The sequence below is a fragment of the Pygoscelis adeliae genome, unplaced genomic scaffold, assembly GCF_000699105.1.
Source record: "Pygoscelis adeliae isolate BGI_AS28 unplaced genomic scaffold, ASM69910v1 Scaffold22, whole genome shotgun sequence".
NCBI lineage: Eukaryota > Metazoa > Chordata > Aves > Sphenisciformes > Spheniscidae > Pygoscelis > Pygoscelis adeliae.
Genome location: NW_008824350.1, coordinates 2,783,490 through 2,803,464, shown reverse-complemented (window position 1 = coordinate 2,803,464; position 19,975 = coordinate 2,783,490). Strand labels below are relative to the sequence as shown.

Sequence of the window (19,975 nt, the reverse complement as noted above, 5' to 3'; positions counted from 1 at the left end):
ACATTTCTGAAGAATTACATACCTTCTGGTGTACTCAGGGACATCACTCCATCCTATAGCTGATGAGACTGCATTGTGATGTATTTTATCCTAGGTCTTGTGTAGTTAAATGCTAAAATCTCATTTATGTGGCACATCTTTTCTGTGAAACAGCAATACCTCCCTACCCCCCCACATAGCCATAATCAATCCAGTGACTATTCTTTTATGGTCAGCTTCAAAATCAGTTTTTAGAGGAGTAAGAACTTTAAATGGTGTTTTCTTTTTCTACATGTCACATGAAGTCTGCAGCTTTTAATAGTAGCGAACCTGATTATCCTGTTTAGTTCTTCTGTTTTGAAAGAGAGCCAAAGCTGCAACTCCCGCCTATTTAATGTCTTCTTTGTTCACTCTTGTTTGTAAAATATTTAACTCATCAACACACCTCCACAGACATGAAATGTCCATTCTTCATCAGGTCACCTCCTGCCCGCTGCATTTCTTCGTATTTTAGCCACTGCTTCTCTATCTCACGCTTGTATTCCTCATGACGCTTGATAAGCAGTTCAGCTCCCAGGACATCATTTGCCAGTTCCTCAGATATCACTAGTGCATGCATCTCATTGGCCCAGGCCCTACAGAATAGAGTCAAAAGGGTAAAACTGGAAGGAATCTGAGTTTATTGGATACTCAGGAATGCACACATCTCGTGGCTGTGGACACATGTATACAGACTTCTATTTGCTCATGAAAGATATGAATATACAAAAACATTGATGAAAGTTCACTCATGCATCTGTGGATTTTTTATAACCTGATATAATATTCCCAGTGCTGTTTCAATACATAGGCTGTTAGAAAGGCAGCTGCAGCCTCTATGCATACTGAAGCATTGTCCATTCAAATCCTCAGAAAGAACTGTAACTGCAAATGCCTAGGCTGTACACATTCGCAGTACTTTTATACATGGTACAGGGACACAGAAACTTTCAGACATCCATCTAACCTTATCAACATGCATGAAAGTACTTCATATGCATACAGAGCACTCATGCAAAGAAGCATATTAATAGATAGTTTTTAAGGAAAATTTTCTGCTTCATGAGCCTCAACTGGCATAAACCAATGCATCTTGATTTACCTGAGCTCAGGATCTATCCCTTAGCATAGTAAATGTCCAATAGTCAGTTGTAACCACTTCACTATCTTTGTATCTACTCCTGTCATGGATTAACTCTTTCATTAACTACACTGAACTAAAAATGTCCATATTTCTTCTGTGAGAAAACCTGTTTAAAAAACATAATTTCTATAAAAAATGTATCAATTTTGATGAAAATAACATTAAAATGATAAAATGTAATATTTTAATGTTGGTCTGCCACTTTGAGTATAGCATATTTCCATTATTTATTTCAATTTTTACATTAGACCTTTGCTTATAGATACTTTGGCATGATTGATTTAAACAAAATGAGATGGTTAGCTCAACATATCTTTTTTTAAAAAGTATGTTTTGTAGATGCTTTAAACATTCAGCATTTTGTCCTAATTCAGATTAAAAAAGGGAAAAAAAAAAATAATGAGATTTCCCAGCAATTGAATTCTTGTAAAAAAACTGACGCCTAATAAGAATGGACAGAAGAGTATGTGCATATGGGCAATGGCATTAAATACATGTGTGCAAAACACTTTCAGCACTTGAGCAAGTGCTAACCTATTCTAGAAGGTTATCTTTAATGTAGTTGCTTTGACTCTGAGAAAAATAGGCACTGGTGTCTGTACAGGTGTACAAATTACTTGACTATCTAGCAGAGACTCCCCCATCTTCCTACAGAATCAACAGTATTTTCAATTGGAATTGTGAGACTTCCAAATCTATCCAGAGAGACTGAATTCTCCAAAACTGTCTAGGAAATAGCCTAAAAATGTGGGTTTCTCATGCACACTGTGCTGGAGTGGCATGGTCACTTCTGATGTGTGGTAAATTCTGTGAAGTACTGTTGAGAAGATGCCATATGTTATTATTCAAAGAGATTTGCAAGCAAGCTGCGGAGCACCTGGGACAGGAGTCAAATAACTGACAGGTGTAATTTAGAAAATCCTATATGGGAAAGCCAAAAAATAAGGCCCACTGCCAAACTCAAGGGGCCAACACATACATCAGCTCCCTGCAGTCATTGAAGTAGAGCTGGACTTGTTCTGCCTGGCTCAGTCTTGCCTTCCTCTCCAGAAACTTCTTGTCCAGGTTTTCCCAGCACTCATCCACATCTGTGAGTCTCTCCATGATGTTTTCCTTGACTTGAGGGTATGTGCGGCTGAGGTGCCAAGCCTCTCCCCGAATCCGTTCCAGCTCTTTCATGATGGCTCCTAGATCTCTCTGGAACAGAGACAGAATGGATTGTAAGACCAAATCACTACGTAGAGCTATCAAAAGCAGGTTTTAAAGATGGTGCATATCTTTTCTAGTCACTGGCTGCACAGAGGCTGGAAATATGACTCTGTCAAGACTTTTCCTCTCAATTTCTTTCTAATGCCTTCTAATATTCATCATCAAAGAAGCTTCTTTAGATGTGACACAGTGATTATTTTTGTAAGTGTGGAGCTGAAGTCTCTTGTAGTTCACATGACACCTTGCAATTATAACAACAATTTGGAATAGATTTTAGGAGAGAAGCTTATCCTTAGAAACAAAAGCATTAATGACATAATATCACAATGTTAAAAAAAGGAGGAAAAGGCCCCCTTTTATGAAGTACAAAGAATATTTCAGGGTGCAATAAATTTATCTTTTGTTGGCCTGCAAGCAAAGCATTTGAGAGGATTTAAAATCAAGCATCAGCCTCCTTTTATTTTGCAATTTATGCTTTTCTGCCACTGCTTCATGACATACCCCCTTACCTCTACTCCCTCAAGCTGGCTGAGAAGTGTCTGTACACCTGGAAGATCATATCCATAGTCTTCTATATCCACCACTGCCTCTTTCTCCTGCATCCAGCCCTTTACTTCATCCACATCATGATCATACTGGTGAACTTGCCGGGCTGCTCTTAGATTCTGGAATAAAGAAACAATTTAATGGTAATACTATATATCATGTCTGCAGCACAAAAAAGGGCAACCCTAATATGTCCTAATGCAGTACAGACTGAACAAGAGTGGGAGTGAAACACCTTCCCAATTAACACCACCTGAAAGGGAGGTGTTCAAGCTAACCTAATTTCCCCGAGTTCTCTTTGTCAATGGAAAGAAACGGATGTCTCCAAAGAGCAGTTTATCCCTATGTAAGTTGAATGATCAAGGTGGAGAGCATGAATTGCCCTCTAAAGGTAGCGCTCTCAACCACAGAAAGTGTCCCAAAAAACTTGCTTGGAATAGAGGCCTACACTGCAAACAGTGAAAATAAGAGGAGTTAAGTGAAAACTAGGTTTTCTGAAATGAGTGGATTAAAAAATGTTCTAATACTATTTTACATTCAACCTATATATTAACAATTATCATGCATTTACTGCTGCTACAGACAATAGTGGGCTTGAGCTACTTCATAAGCAAAATGTGTATGTAACGGTAGTAAAAAAAAGAGTTGAAGACATCTGACATTTCATGTTCTCCTTAAAGTAAACAAAAATGTTGAGTTCTGTGTGTCCTGTCTGTTTTTCCAAACACATCTGTGACTGCAGTTTCATGAGGGGGTAAGCTGATTTAACAGCTAACTGCTGCCAAAAGGTAGGGGTTTTGGCTCTGTGTCCTTTATCACCTTCTCTCCCATTCGTCTTCTTTGACTTCAAGTAACTAACTCAGCAAAAAAATCTGGAGAGTTTTCATCTTGTTTAATAAGCTGAAATAGTTCAATAAAGAGTCCAATGACTGCCAGAGCCGGCCTCCTGTTAGTGGTGGTAAACCGTTAGATTGGCTTAGTTTTTCACGAAACCAGAGCTAGCAGTGAATTAAGGAAAACAGAATTACTCTAGGCTGATAAATATCTTTCAAGTATAAGCCTTGCCAGGAACAGTAGGGTAAACAGTGGCTATAAAGGGAGATGGATCAAGAAAGAATAGAACAGAATACACCCATTGCTCTTATAAACCTTGTGTTTCAACATGAGCAATGCACTGATTTGGGAAAGAGAGAAGGACATGGGAAACTGCAGGGAATTCAGTGCCCCAGTTTTTCATGTATTTCCTACCTCTGTCCTTGTCTGGATGGCATGGCATAGTTTCTCCCACGTCTCATTGATTTGCTTTGTTCTCTTCTGGATAATGTCCATCTTGCTGTGGCCCTCCTTCTCTAGTTTAGATGCTAACTCATTTAAGGAGACAACTTTGGAATGTCCCAGAGGTTTCACCTCATTTACAAAATCTTTAAACTTTTTCTCCAGCACCTGTGGGATAAATGGGGACACAGACTTAGATATAAGAATTTCCGCCTACCTCTAAGAGAGAGGCAGAAGGAATCACTTTCTCTGTACTGTATAACACAAAAGTTATGTATTGCAATCTACAAGTACAAATAATTTGATAAACCCGGATGATCTGGAGTCAGAAGAAGGCATCTATTGTCTTGATCTTTTAACATCTTATGACACACAGAAAAATCACCCCAATTCTGAGAAACAGATGCTACCCAGATTAAAAGCTGAGAAACATAACCTGTTAGGCCGTCCACATATGCAGCAGTTGTTGAGGAGTGGACACTCTGAATTATACCTCTCTGCATTGTGTGCCCTGAGGAGAAATTTATCCTTGAAATCAGCAGCTAGAGGTGTGAACACTGCATCCAAGTGTTTTCCACTGAAATTGTTATAAGACCATGGCTCTGGTCATGTAAAATTTTTTAGGCCCTGTCAAATTTATAATCAGGGCCAGCAGTGAAGTGTGCTGACCTCAGCTTATGCCAAGAAAAAGCTAACTTTCTGATACACCTACTTTTTCTGTTGGAAGATGCTACCTCAGAGAGCCCTGTATAAGCAGACAGAAACGAGTCTGAGTTCTTGCTGCAGAGAGAACTGGTTTGCTTAGTTTTTGTCACTGTAACATGTTTCACTGTCAGCAGTTACACAAAAATTGCAGCAAATATATTCCTGCTTTGGCACACAATACATACAATACCTTTTATTTTCTTTTACCTCAACATCACCTAAGTCCTGCCCATAGTCATCAGACTCTGCTACAGACTGTTTACTGGAAAGCCATGCATCCACCAGCTGGAATTCTCTTTCAAACTGATAGAGATGGAATTGTTCTTGCAGGCGTTTTCTCTGGGTCTCAGCCTTCTGTAGGAGAGACTGATAGTCTGCTAGGATCCCCTGGAGCTTTGAAAGTATGGCTGGACTGCAAAGAACAAGAATCAGAAGGTATGTCTTTATTTTACTGTTCTTTTTGAACATTGTCTTTTCTGACAGGTTGAATTTGCAACACCTTCAAAATACAGAAGAAACCAGGTAACGTCATGGAGTGAGTTATGCCAAGCCATTAAAACCAGCTAGTTCAGGAAATTAAAGTATCTCATATGAATGGCTGCTCTTTTCACTTCCTCCTCCCCAGATATAAAAGCAAACTGGCAATGAAAAACAGTGAACTGTCAAGAATGTCCATTTCCTTTCCCAAGCACAGTGTTTTTTGAACCTTTATGGTAAATGAGAACTAGATGACAGTTCCTGGGAATAGACAATGGACAAAGAAGCTGATCTGCACTAATTGGCCTGTTGTTAAAAAACAACAGTCACAAAAACATTAAAACAATCATCAAGCTTTTTGGAGGCTGAATGTGTGTGATGGTGGTGAAGGAAGGATTGATGTCCCCTGAAGTCATATTTCTGAATGAGCCATCAAACAGCTACTGAAGGTTGAACTTCAGTTGAAGTTGAAGGTTGAAAGTTGAAGGTTGAACAGAAGCCTGTTTTCACTTTCCTACCTCTCTGGGCTGTCTTTGTTTATTAAGCTGGCACCTGTCTCCTGTACTTTCTCAATCCGGGGCCTGAAACCATCCATGTCCAGCTTGGTAGCTTCAAGTTTACGAAGTAAAGCTTGTGTGGATTCTTCATTCTTCCCATAATCAGAGGTCTCCAGAATGAAGCTCCTCTCTGCCAGCCATGTCTCCACCTCCAGTAGCTGTATAAAACACAGGGATGAGCCTGAACACAGCTGTGATTTAGGTCAAGACAAAGAAAATGGGAAAGCAGTGGTGCCCAAAGAGGCACATCAGTGAAAAGAGAGAGCAGCTTAGGTGCCTTCCTGTGATGCAATCTAGCAGACACTATTCAAAAAAATGTGTACCCAGAACCTAGTAATTAAGATTACATGTTTATCCCTCACTGCAGTTACTTGGAAAAGTAACTGTTATTTCTCCACTGTATCCATATTTACCAGATATGAAAAATCAGGACAGTATGAATTCTGATCCTATCGCAGCACTTGCATCCATTCAGCAATACAGGTATTGGTTCTTTCAAGCAAAGAAAGACCAAAATAAATCTCTCATGAACCATCTTTACCTCATTCAGGAATAGATGGGCCTCATACGACTGCATGAGCCGCTGTCTTCTCTCTTGAGCCTCTGCCTTCAAGGTTTCTACAGAAGTCTCAAGCTCCTTCAGATGCTCCATGATCTTGCGAGAGGCTGAGTGGCCTCCCCTTACCAGTTTCTGCCCTGTACTGAGCACTGCTTTGGTCAAAGCATCCCGACTGCTTATTTCATTCTCCAAATTCTGGAAAGAGTAAAGAGTAAAATAACAGACCAAAAATAAAAGCTATGGAGATTTTTATACCAGATAATGTAGTCATGTAATTCTATTATAAATCTGTTTTCTATACAAGAAGATGGGTCAGAGGTGCAAAGTCTGAATGAATGCTTGAAGTGGAGTGGAGGAGTTTTTTGGGGTGAAGGAGAGATTATAGAAATCAAATATAGCCATGAAGTTTGGACCTTGGTGTGTATCCACCTCAGAGTGTGGAGGAAAGAGGTTCTAACCACAAACCTCTTATAGAATCATAGAATCATTAAGGTTGGAAGAGACCTCCAAGATCATCGAGTCCAACCGTCAACCCAACAACACCATGCCCACTAAACCATGTCCCTAAGCGCCTCATCTACCCGTTTTTTAAATACTTCCAGGGATGGTGACTCAACCACTTCCCTGGGCAGCCGGTTCCAATGTTTAACCACTCTTTCAGTAAAGAAATTTTTCCTTACATCCAATCTAAATCTGGACACAGTACCTTAAAAATCTCTTATCTGTAGATTCCACTGAAACATACACATTTCCACCCCATTACATGGTGTTTCTTGAATTAAAACTTGTCTAGGGAAGAACAATCAATTCACCTGCTCATCAGTATTTATCACTTGCCAATGCCTTTGTAGAAGATGCAGCTTTGCATAATAGCCATTGCAAACACCGTGGGTACACATACTACCAGGCAGCCAAGAGGACAAGGAGAGAAGAAAACTACCTCAACCAGTTTTCAAAGACTTAAAATTAATTTTTGAAGACTGGTAGATTTTAAAACCATATGTATTCCTCCATATACCCCCTCATATGATATTTGCCTGGGTGGGCAAGCACCGTGCCATCAATTTGTCTGTGGGCGGATGTGCATTCCACGGCTAACTGCCTGAGCACCTTGAGCACAAATAAACCCCACCATTTTACAATCATTCTGTTTATTTTCATAGCTGTGAGACAGGCAGTTTCAGAGTTAGACTGCAGTGCTGTGTTAACATAGAAGAGAGACCCTCTCTGAGGAGAGGAGCTGCTTTTTCAACGTAAGTATCAGACTTGGCTGGAAAAGAGCTCTGATTCTAATCTTGCCTTTAACTTCCCCCTATTAATTTCAAGACAGCCACTATGTTGTTGAAAATTGACACTGTATCTGACCCCAGCAGAATGGAATCCAGTGGCAAAGATTATAAAACAACTTGTACTGTGTATTAATAATAAGCTAGCAGCATGAAGAACAACTTTGCAGTCGAACATTTAGGAACAAGTATTCACAGTACTTCATTTATAACAACAGGAATTAAAAAAAAAGGGGAGAGGAAACTCTGTTCCAAGCCACACATCTGTGCGTATGCATATTATATTTGTCTGTAAATGCAGTTTTGCAAGACGGTATTTTTTTTTTGTTAGGTTGATACATTTCACGCACAGTCTCTTTTGTGGTAACAAACCAAGGACTTAATTTTGCAAATCTGGCTCATTAAGACAAAAAATAGAGGGTGAATTAATAGCATATTCAATTCTTGACTGTTATGTTATCTCAGACATTTGTTTGCCTGTAAGCCAACATTAACAAAAAAGGTGTAGAGACTCTAGCTAGTAAAAGATTGAGAATTCAAAGCTTATATTTTAACCCTGCTTCCAGGAGAATAAGCAGCAAAATGGAAGGAAGAATTGGCATTTTATTATGCACTGGTATTATGGTCTATATCTCCCATTCTCACAATTCATTGAAATAGTTTGAGACCTGGCCAATTAACACAAAGATAATTGCAGCCTAAAGCAGTATCTCCACTGTTCCTTTAGTTATCCCACAGGTTAATTCAGCTCAAACATTCCTTTCTTCCATGAATCTAATTACTTCCCTACCATGTCAATCAGCTCATAATTTTTAGGAGTAATTGCACACATAACAACATTTATACTTTTAATCATGATGAAACAAGCTTTTTGTTCTTACTGTCTAATCTCAAAGTCACCAACTGCATCTTGCTTAAATACAGAATGTTTACAAATATTACACCAAATACTAAGAAGGTGCAAACTATTCAGAGTACACCCATGGGTCTTAGTCAGGAATATTCCGGAAGATGCATTTAAAAACATTTTACAATTCTTCATTAAACTGTGAGTACACCTAGAATAAATCAACTTTTTAAGAGACTTCATCCCTGTCCTAGTATGTCACCTGTAACAGTCTTGACTTTTTACCCTGGGGATATCTCAAATCTTTTGTAAGTTCAGATTTTTATTTGTAGACATGCAGATTACACCAAATGCTTGGGCTTACTCTCTCTCTCTCTCTGTATATATATCACATAGACTCCCACTTTATAAGATACGCTCTCTTTACTAGCCTTATTGCAGTTTGCACAGATTTTCCCCAGAGGCACTTGACCTGGCACTTAAATGGGCTGTCATTTGCTAACATTAAATACCAATAGGTGCTGGAAACTTTTAGCAGGAATTTTTTTTTTTCTTCCACCTCGTGTTTGCAAAGAGGCAGCGCTCCTTATTAAAAAACGATTAGGAAGACAGCTGGTGTTTTATTGGTATTTGAGATGACAGTGTTCCAGGCACTGCTTTCTCTGATAGCCCATCTGAACCTTGTGAAATAATTCAGCAGCTATCTTGAAAGCTACCACTGGAATGAAGGTCGGCTAAGGATCATCATGATATCATGTTAACTCCCTCCCTCCAGAGTAGAAGGAGTTTTGGGGAAAGATGTTTTCCTGGGAGCTCATGCTGAGATATTTGAGCAATAAGCCTGCTTGGATGTACTTACTGAGTTTCAAAGCATATTTGTTAGGACATCTGTTGCCCAAAGAAGGTATGACAGCATGCACAACAGTTTGTAAAATCTACTTTGTATTGCAAAGGCCAGGTTTTGAACTCAGTTCACAGAAAGAGCTAATGTGTCCACAGAAAAGCATATGGTGTGGTACCTACACCACTGCAATGACAGGCAGCATGGAATCACACATGTTGCTAAGTCATGGACATATCCTTTGAAAAATGTCATTATTATCAGACAAGGATCAGATTAATCCCTGGCATCATGAACTCTGTTAGCCAAAGCACAGCAGATGAAGTTTGCCAGAGGCAAATTGAATTCTGTGTTCTCTCTTTGATTCTAAAGACTGAGAATGGTTCTCACATAACATTACCTGGTGCTTTTCTTGTAGACTCTGAACAGTTGCCAGAGATTGGCCATAATCCCTGGAAGAAGCCATGGGGAGCTTCTCATGAACCCAGGCCAACTCCTCATCAACATCTCGGAAGAACTGGTACTGAAGTCTGCTTGCCTCCAGACTCCCACGTCTATCCTGTAGAGGATCACGTAGACTTTTGTATCTGTGGGTTTTAAAGGGGACCCAATGAGAACTGCAGATTGATAAGGAATGAAGGCAAAACATTCTTTTCAGAATGATGTAGAGAAGGAAAGAAAAAAAAATGCAGGGAAGAAAAAGGCTGATAAAAATAGGAAAATATGGCAGGAGAGTGGCCAGGCACTCACACACCTCTGCACCAGCTGATCCACTCTCTCTTCTAGTTCATCAGCAAGGAAATGCTTCTCCTTCTGGAATTGCTGAGCTGTGACCACAAGCTCTTGCAGCCGGTCCCTATGGCCAGCAATATCTTCCTCCAGTTCCTCTTGTTTCTTCAGATGACTGTTCAAAACCACCAGATCATTGTTACTATATGGTGCTTTCAACTCATTTTCCACATCTTCCAACCATTTCTCCATATCCTCTACACTTCGCTGAAATTGAAGGCCCTGAGGACAAGCAGGAAGAAAAGGTCATTTAAACCTTTAGGACAGACAATATGATATAAAAATCTTGGCCACTTTCAGTAAGAATTACACACAAACACAGAGAAGCTTCCCAGTGCTCAGTGAACCCTTCCTAGATATGATGGTGGTCCAAATGAAGAAGAGAATTCAGTCAGAGTGAATGTAAGAACAGATGCAGAGAACATCAAGAGCTAATCTTACTTGTGTTCCACAAATACAAATGACGGACACAGTACCTTAAAAGGAAGCCATTTAATGGGAGAGCTCTATTTTATACCCACAGAGTGTCTGATAGCCCACACAAAACTCACAGTCATGAGAAGTCATGTGCCTGGAGCTAGAAGAATGAAAAGCAGCTGTGGGTTTCTTTCTCAATGTGTTGGAGAAAAGATGCCATTGGGACAGATGCAGAGAGTCGACATATATGAGTGAACACATTTTCCCTCAGTATCCCTTTCTGGAATCCTGATCTAAACCAGCAGCATAAAGCAGGAGGGAACACAGCCTACAAATCCTTTGTACAGATCCATAGGGATCTCCAGTTCTCCTGCCGATTCCATTCAATCAGTCCACACTTAGTAGTTTCTTTGCTCTAATGGTCTTGAGGAATCAGGTCTGATTGTATCAAGTGACACACTCGTAGATGAGGTGTGTAGCAAGGCAGTCGTGCTATCTCTGGAAATGACACCAAGACCCAGCCACTGGCATCCCTGTATTACCTTGTAAGCATCCTGCAGCTTGGCCCGTTTATCCTGGCAACTTGCTAGCAGTTCCTCCCATAGCTCTTCCATTTCTTGTAGTCTGGACTGAATGGCTTCAGGGGCATAGTGCCTCTCACGGAGCATCTTCTCCCCTTCCTATAGCAGAGAGAACAGTCAAAGTTTTCTTCCTTTGCTGAATGCACCAGAATATATCACTTTTGCCTCCATAAACAAAGTCTACTTGCACTGCTATGTAAAGGGCCGGCTGCAGCGATTGCTTCCTGACATAACAGGTAGAGGCTGCAGAGATGAAGAAAAAACAGATAAAGGCAAAATGCTTATTGAAACTGGGGAAGAGACTGATTTTACTGTTTTTCTAGCCTCCAAAATTTTTTGAAGTGCTAGAAGGCAATACTAGAAGACAATGAGTAAAAAGAATCTTCACTGTGTAACAGCTACATTGCCGAAAAGCTGGCAGCCTAGTCTGCAAGCACTCATTTTTTTCTGTGATGTTCCACATTCTGTGATCACTGTTTGAGATTGCCCTGCCACCTGTCCTTTTCTGTTCCCTTCCTTGCAAGTTAAGAGAGAACTATCTCATACAAGTGAACCACCATATGCGATAATAAAACCTCTTTTAACCATGTACTGTTTACCACTGTATTACGTAATAGAAGTCTAGCTGCATTTCTAATCCCTGAGCTGCAGATGCTTAACAGGTTGGCAGACGAAGAGGTAGAGGGGGCATAGCAAGACCTCTATCAGGTAGAAGAGTTTGTAGGTATATCCTTAAGCTGGGACCAAGTTTACTTCAGAAAGCTAAATGGAGCTATTTTTACCTTTTTCAATGGGGAAGAGGAGGCGCAGCAAGAGAAAGATGCTATACCAGGACAGCAGATGTTAATTTTCTTCTAAAGAGCAACTACTAAGGCTATTCCCAACAAAAAAGACAGGGCATCAAGAAATAATGAGAAAAATATCGTGCAAACAACTCTTTAAAAACAGATTAGTTTAGAGAGAATTGTAACTCCACCCTTTAATCCCCCTGTTGTGTCTGCACACAGGGGGGTTAAAAGGTTTTTTTTAAAAAAAAAAAGGTTTTTTTTTCTACAATACCGGATGCAGGTGAGTCTGAGGAGGAAATCTACCTTTAATGCTTAGTTATCTATTGCAAAATACAGCTAGCAAGCACTGTGCTGAAAATAAGGTTAATAAACATGTAACAGTTTGTCCTTCCAAACTCATCATCTGATCGCAGCTTCTGCCAAGTATCTGACAAAGCTTGTCAGACTTCCCTCATCTCTCTCCTACTAGCATGTCTCTGCAAAGGCAACACTTGAAAACTCTTCTTGATCCTTTTCGTTGGATACATCTTATCTGACTTGTTGAATCAGCTAGGCTCCCTGCTGGAAAGAAACAGGTGTATCTCTAAAGTGGCATTCACCCCAGAGAGAAGCCCCTAGTGTCAGTGGACTGAATCTTTCATTGAAAGCACCCATCTCTTTCCATTGCATGCACAGTGGATATAGATAGCAAGCTCACACTAGACAATAAGAGAGAAGTTGAAAGAAACCGATGGATACAGAAAGTTACTGATGGCCTAAAAGAATAAGCTTCCCAGTCCCCTCAGAGACAGTGTGAACGATGTCAGTGAGGGGACAGTGATTCCCCCTCACTTGTTTGAGATCACTGTAACTCAGACTGTCTGCAGTCTTTCATGCCAGTTGCCCACCCTTGCCACCAACCCCGCTTCTCTCACAGATTTGATGGAATCCAGGCGATTTCTATTGGCCATGATCTCTGCTTGGAAAGTCTGGTGCTTCTGCAGTTTGGTCTGCAGATTGCTTGGGTCCTTCCAGCTATCATCCTGGGCAATGCTGTTCTTCTCATTGATCCAGGCAGCCACCTTTGGGGAGGAAAGAACAGAAGTAGACAAAACCTTCAGTGTTTCTTCAGCTCCAACCTGCCAGGCTCTCCTCTAATAAGTATACAACATAGGACTAGCGAGTGGGGACACAAATGAGTTGTCCTTCTGAGTCTGCTTCCCTAAGCTCCTCCTGTCTTTCATAATGAAGTCACCCCTATATATCTGTTTACGAGCACTGTTACCTAGAAAGGGGTCTGTCTCCATGACATAGTCCCCATGCAGTAAGAAAGTGTGTGGGCACATGTGTGCATGTACACATGTGTGCATGGGGGAGAAAGGGCAATTATCTCCCTGTTTCTAACCCACTGTCAGTATCTCACAAGAAAAGAAGTAATTTGTCTCTTCCCATGAATTTTAAAATGGTAGCACATTCCCTTTTAATGCATTTATTTCTTCTGCATTCTGCTGGTGTCCAATGCACGGTAGATCTTTCATCTGGTGACTGGAGGGAAGCTGTGACTTGAAAGCTGAAAAATATCCCTTCACTCTTATCCTCACCTTTCCCAATATCATCTCATTCCAGACTCAGTTCCTTGATTTTTCTCACAGTAAATCCCTTGAGGGATTCAGATCTATGCAGTGCAGGATGTTTTAAGAAACCAGAATACCATGAATCCTGTGTAATTGTACCTCAAAGGAATTCCTCAGCAACTTCTGCAGAAGCCTTGATTCCTCCAGCAGATGTCTGCGAGCAGCAGCATTCTCCAGCAGTTTCTCTTTTCTGAGATGAAGACAGATGTGTGAAGTAAAAGCCACAGAGTGAATTACATAGAATAAGGGTTTTCAATTTTCATCTCTAAAACACACGTGATCTAAGCCTCCATTCTCTAGGAGAGAACTGTCCATAATATGCAGCCTCCCATGATTTGGACTGCCAGAGAAGATGCTCAGGACACTATAGGAAGGGTTACTAGCAGATAGGTATGTTCAAAGTACACACAAATTCTGTACATATGACATCTGCCTCTAGGAATCATCATTATTGCCTTTCAGGGTACAAGAGAACAAAAACTCAGCATATTTCTTATATGGAAAGCCTGTGAGTATGATGGTATTTGTTACTGACAAACCAAAGCTACACCATCCTTTCATCTTTTTTCCAAATGTGGACCTGCAGCAGTTTATTCATGTTAACGCAGGCATGAAATAGTTTGATCATATTAATAAATTCATATGTTCACTTTAATCGTAAGGGATCTCCAATCTCTCTTCGTAAATTTTACGTTTATCTTTTCATCTACCATAGCACTGAATACAACTGCTTCTACTGTCAGCATTTGTTTAAGATGAACAATATGCAACGTGCTAGGAGAAATAAAGTAATTCACATGAAAGGGCAAGATCTGATCAGAAAAATTGCAAATGCCCTAACAGATAATTTGAGCAGGGCTTTAAGATCAACCCCATTAGAGCAGTGAAAAAGCAGTTGTGTAGCAAATGACCTTTCTTGATTGTATTTAATGATAATGAAGTATTTAATGGCACAGTAGGCCTCTACCTTTTGTTTGCAGCACTGTCCCTAAGGCCAGGCCAGGATACAGAATTACAGGAAAACTGCCTTTTTCTGAATCCCGCTCCCACTCCACTTAACTGTATTTTGGCAACCTCCTAATGAAATATTGGCTAGACTCAAACTGATTTGGCAAGACCACAGTGCAAGGTGCAAAGTTGAGTAAATGCAAACCAATTTACGGTTCTCTTAAAACATTTAAAGATATTAGTCACATGGGGAGAGTCTCATTGCAAAAGAGATGGGTGGCTAACATGGGAAGGGTTGACTTCACCTCCTCAGAACAGCCTGGCATCTGTTGGTGATATTGTCCGAGTCATAATGCTTGTTCTGCATTAGCTGCTGAGCAAATGAAGCCATCTCATCAATTTTCTCCATCTGAGCTTCCAGGGCTTTTTCAAACTGCATGTGTTTCCGCTGTAGGCTCTCCACACTAGACACTGAGTCCTGGATGGAATTCAACAAAGGGAAGCTGCTTTCAGTCAGAGTTTTTCCATCCACAATACTGATAATCCAGAAGCTAAATGGCATTTACCCCACATTTGCAAGCTGTCAAGAAAATTTATTGGTCTTTGAAATTTATTGGTATTGAATCTGAGACTTGGGGCTTAAATAATGTTCTATGCATGGTCTGAGGCCATTATTTCAGGGTCAAAACTGGACTAACTGCTGGATGCTTAGCTTCTCCTGCATGTTGCATGCTGCATAGAACATATCACTTCTCAAGACATAAAGCATCAGCTCCTAATTGTAAATCAATCTTAAGACATGCTATTTTGGAAGCACATGTGGGATGCCAAACTGAGATCAGAGTTAAGTGAACAAATATGTCACAGAAAGAGATTGAAATTAGAGCCTCGGTTTCAACCCATGGAATTTGGAAGCGTTCACATCCAGATTTGAATTTGAGGACTGGAGTCTGACATTCCAGTTAATCTGGAGAGAAACACAGAATGTGACTTCTTGTAACATTTGTGAATCCCAAGCTTAATGACTCAGAGTTCTCTTTTCAGCACCACTCTGCACTTTTAATTTTAGAATCAGTGATGTCAAAATGTTGTTACCACAATAAACTCTGCTTTCCCACTATTCTAAAGGAAGCAATAAAGCTCACATCAGATGGGTCAGAAAAAAATCTAAACTTCTGGGTGCTTACATGAGTCACTGGAAGGGAAAGTACTCACAGAACATTTTCTGTGCATTGCTGAGCTAAATATGACTGGAAAATGGGTGGCTCCTTCTAAGTCTCATATACTTCAATGAAGGGACTGTAAATACATACCTCCATGCTGAAAATTACAGAGACAGTCACCAGCCACTAGCATTATATGTTTTTCATTACCATTTGTACCAATTATGGCTACCCTGAACTCTGAGATGTAATTGTAGTTCCTGCAGAGACAACTAATTTGGTAGCACTACCTATACAAGGTGCAGGGCAAGCTAAGCATCAGAAGGTACATCCAGCATCCTGCATAGCTTGTGCAACCCATGCATCAGTCTGCGGTTTCAGTTATTGCAGTGTTACTGATACCTGAGGTAGGTAATTTAAAGTTACACTGGGCATGTCAGCAGTGGCAGCAGTGATGACTTGCACACTGCTGGTAAATGTATTTGGGTCAGATAAGACCAGTTAGAGAGATGCAGTCTCATTTTCCTGCTATAATCAGAGTAGTTGGACTGTTTCATTACTCTTGGGCCTGAGAATCCTATCCTGTGTAAAGTATCAAGGAAAGAAATCTAATCTTAAACCTAAACCATCAACAAGACGGAGCAGTAACTTCAGAAGGAGAAAGATCACAGGAAGGTTCAGAGCACATCTTCATAATTCACAGCTCCCTTTCCTCCAGACCAATTGCAGAGAAAATTGTAATTTCTTGGAGCACGTACCCCTAAGTCCTCATTGGCTAGGAAAGCCTCTTTGCTGCTGAGCCAGCTCTCAGTCTGTTCCACATAGCCGTAGAATTTCTGTTAGGGGAAAAAAGCAGTCATAAACATAGTGTAAAAAAGAGGCAAACCTGACTTTGGCAGAGTACGCTGAAAAAAACAAACTTCCAGGTCTATTCCAAAAATTAACTGCAATAAGCAATTAAATGGCAATAAGCATTAGATTGTACAAAAACCACATGTGTAACAATTATTATTGTAACTTTCTCCTTTATGACTATTTCTTTTTGTCTAAGACTTAGGATACAATACAAGTACTTGTAGATTGTTTGCTAATAGTGTAGAGCTGCCGTGTAAGGTAACTGGCCAATAAAAAGGACAGTAACATGGCCTGAAATAAGTAGAATGTAATACATAAAGAAGTATGAAAGCAGCCCTTACCATATGGTCTAAATTCTCATATATATGAAGCTTTTTAGATGGGCCTAGTAGCACCAGCTGTTATTTAAGGTACTTGACATTCCCCATTGTAAAATCTCCATTTCAGTTATTTCTAACTTTTGCCAACAAGCCATTTGAGCAGAAATTTTGTAAGTGAGATGACTGTTACAGGGAAGTATTTCTGGAAAACTGCAGCCAAAACAGTTCTTTTCTTAGAAAAAAGCAGGGAAAAATATAGTATTCTGTCCATGCTAAATTTTTCTTCAGATCTTTTTTTTTAAATACTTGCCTGCCTCCATGTTTTATGGGCAAGGTTATAGAATTTGGTAGAGTAGTAATGTTCCATTTTAAGTATGTGCCTTTTGCCAGCTGCATGAGAGTTTGACCAAATTTTGCTAAGTTTTATAGCCTTTGAAAAATTTATGAGCATATATTCTACAGAAATTTCTTTGATTTGTAAAGGTACAATTTCTAAAAATCCTGCCACCACTGAATGTGCTTGGTCCTCAGCATGCCTTCCAGAAACCGGTGAAATATACATTAAACACTGGGTATTATTAGCATATCTTTCATTACACCATCTTATAAATTTGCTGTTTATACTGAGGAAAGTTGTCAGTGGCATGTGCATTCCCTGTTGAATGTCTTTTTACTCACCTGTAAATCTTGTGCCTGAAGCAATTTTATATATTGCTCCTGCCACGCTTGGATCAATTCAGACCAGGCTTGCTGTAGTCTGGAGAGGGACTGGTGAATCTCAGGGGTTGCATAGTGACCAGAATTGGCAAGTTCTTGACCATAGTTACTGAGAGAGTTGAATCTTTCCACTCGTGCTTCAATCTCCTCCTAAAATATATTACTAAGGTTGATGTCAAGGGTTTACGGAACGCCAGTTATTCAGAATACAAGCCTTAAGGGGAAGAATATGGGCTGTAACTTTCCAACACTAATATTTGTATGGAAAATCATTCATCTTTGAGCTATGTTACTGAAAGAGCATAGAATTGCCTAAGAGAAAGTGAACATGGACAATAAATGACTTTATTGCTCTAGGAACAACTGGTCTCCTACAAATCAAAATTGGGATTAGATTAGAAACAGATTAGAAAATGCTTAGATATAAATGAACACAGTTTTGAACATCCATAATACCGTATCCACCCCCAGTCTTCCTACATAAAGGTGGTTCTTATGAGAAACAGGGCCTAGAATTTTTCCTCTCTTGCCAAAAAAGTTGGCATCAGATTATTAAAGACATGGTTTTACTTTATTTTGTGGTGTTAAAATGAAATACATTTAACTTTTTCACCTGGTCTGAGGAATGAGTTATGTCTGTATACTGAATCCTGAAGGTGAAAGCATTACAAGCAACTATGACCCTGCAAACTGAATGTGGAATTCCTAATGTAAACAATTTGAAAATAAAAATAACGATGCGCTAAAATAATAGCATGTATTAACTCACAAACTGCCTTAAAACTATGGCATGTACTATTGAATGTCTGAAATTAGAACTGCTGTTTTTAGGGCATTTTTGGGGTTTGTGTGTTGCCCAATCATAGATAATACAGTTGTAAGATAGCCATTCTATTGTTTTTATTCAGATTAGCACCTTGTGTTCAACTCTAATCTCTCCTAAGGACTTTGGTTTGAGCCATTAACCTGAATGAAAAAAACCCTCCATTTTTCTTGTCTTGTCTATAATCTTAGTTTAGTCAACCCAATACAAAAGAACATATTGCCTGGATTCCTCCTTTTTTATGTGACTATCTCCTTAGAGCCATTTGGGTTCCTTTACCAACAGATATTAAAGACTTGGATCTTGCTACCATCTAAATTTGGAGTACACTACATCAGTGTTTTGGGGTATTTCTATTGTGACAAAGAATTATTAGCAAAAACATTGTTAAGACTGTGACATGAGAGAGCATTGTTAAAATGGAAGACTCTGAAAAAGGAGGGGACTTCAGGTACTTCATACTAAATTCAAGTCTAGAAAATGAATCAGAATCTACAAACTATTTGTGCTAATAATGGGACCCGCAAAGCACTGGATATTAGTCATGATTCTGGGAACATGATTTTTAGAAAAAGTAATATAACTGCAAAGAAAAGGTTACACAACAGCTGAAAGATAGCTATGACACTTGGGAAAAGGTAAAATATTAATTTTTTTCTAAGGTTAATTAACAATATCACTCCTTTTAGAAAATCCACCAAAAATATTAGCCAAATTAGCTGCCAAAATGTTGTGTGGTAATTAGTACTGGGATATGAAGTGTTTCAGAACTGAATGTGTAGTACCATCCAATGGTAATCCACTGCCTGTGTGAGACAAACTGCTGTTTTTATTTTCCTCTCAGGCAAATGGATTTTGCGTGACAAAATCTAACTCAAAGCTAGAATTAACTGTCATTAACTTTTTGGCAGTCTGAATAAAGAGATTGGCAGTGAGCATGTTTTGATACTGAACCAGTTTTTTACCTACAGGTTGGACAGCAGTACAGGTGAGAGCTAATGGGTCTTTCTGAGGCTTTTTGCAGAGACACAAGCTGCCAAACAGCCAATGGGATAGAGTTCTGTCAATACGTAGGTGACTTCTGTCCCTAGCCTGTTATTGAAAACAGTCTTTTCACCACGTTATTGACAGACACGTGCAGCAAAATTCTGCTGTGTCTGCAGCAATTAATTCCCATGGGAAAGATTCCCAGAATGTTCAATTGGAAGCAATGATGATACTTGCCTTTCTTTCCTGATGCTCCTCAATCATGCTTTCCGCTTCATTTGCGCTTTTAGGAAGCCCCCCTGCTTCCATTAAGCCTCTGATGTTTTGGGTCCAATCTAGCATCTCCTTCATCTCCAGGTTAAACTTCTGCAACTGATATGAGGCTGCCAGCTTCTCCTTCCTGCCACACAATGTGCAGTTCAGCATTATCCAACACAGAACTATCTAGCTGCCTCTCCCTCCCCATTTGCAGAGGAAGGTATCCTAGGAGAAGTCAAATGAAGTGAATTC

At 39.8% G+C, this 19,975-nt stretch overlaps 1 protein-coding gene across 1 annotated transcript in view; it reads right to left on the bottom strand.

Moving 5' to 3' along the window:
• SPTBN5 (spectrin, beta, non-erythrocytic 5) overlaps nt 1-19,975 on the bottom strand; it is a 97,194-nt gene that overhangs the window by 8,416 nt on the left and 68,803 nt on the right. Inside the window, 16 exon segments of the mRNA XM_009319218.1 lie at nt 425-614; nt 2,142-2,359; nt 2,881-3,036; nt 4,166-4,360; nt 5,105-5,309; nt 5,893-6,089; nt 6,473-6,685; nt 9,865-10,051; nt 10,219-10,475; nt 11,213-11,350; nt 12,954-13,100; nt 13,752-13,842; nt 14,906-15,078; nt 16,522-16,599; nt 17,617-17,805; nt 19,703-19,865. Of these exon segments, the coding sequence (XP_009317493.1) occupies nt 425-614; nt 2,142-2,359; nt 2,881-3,036; nt 4,166-4,360; nt 5,105-5,309; nt 5,893-6,089; nt 6,473-6,685; nt 9,865-10,051; nt 10,219-10,475; nt 11,213-11,350; nt 12,954-13,100; nt 13,752-13,842; nt 14,906-15,078; nt 16,522-16,599; nt 17,617-17,805; nt 19,703-19,865 (2,797 nt within the window).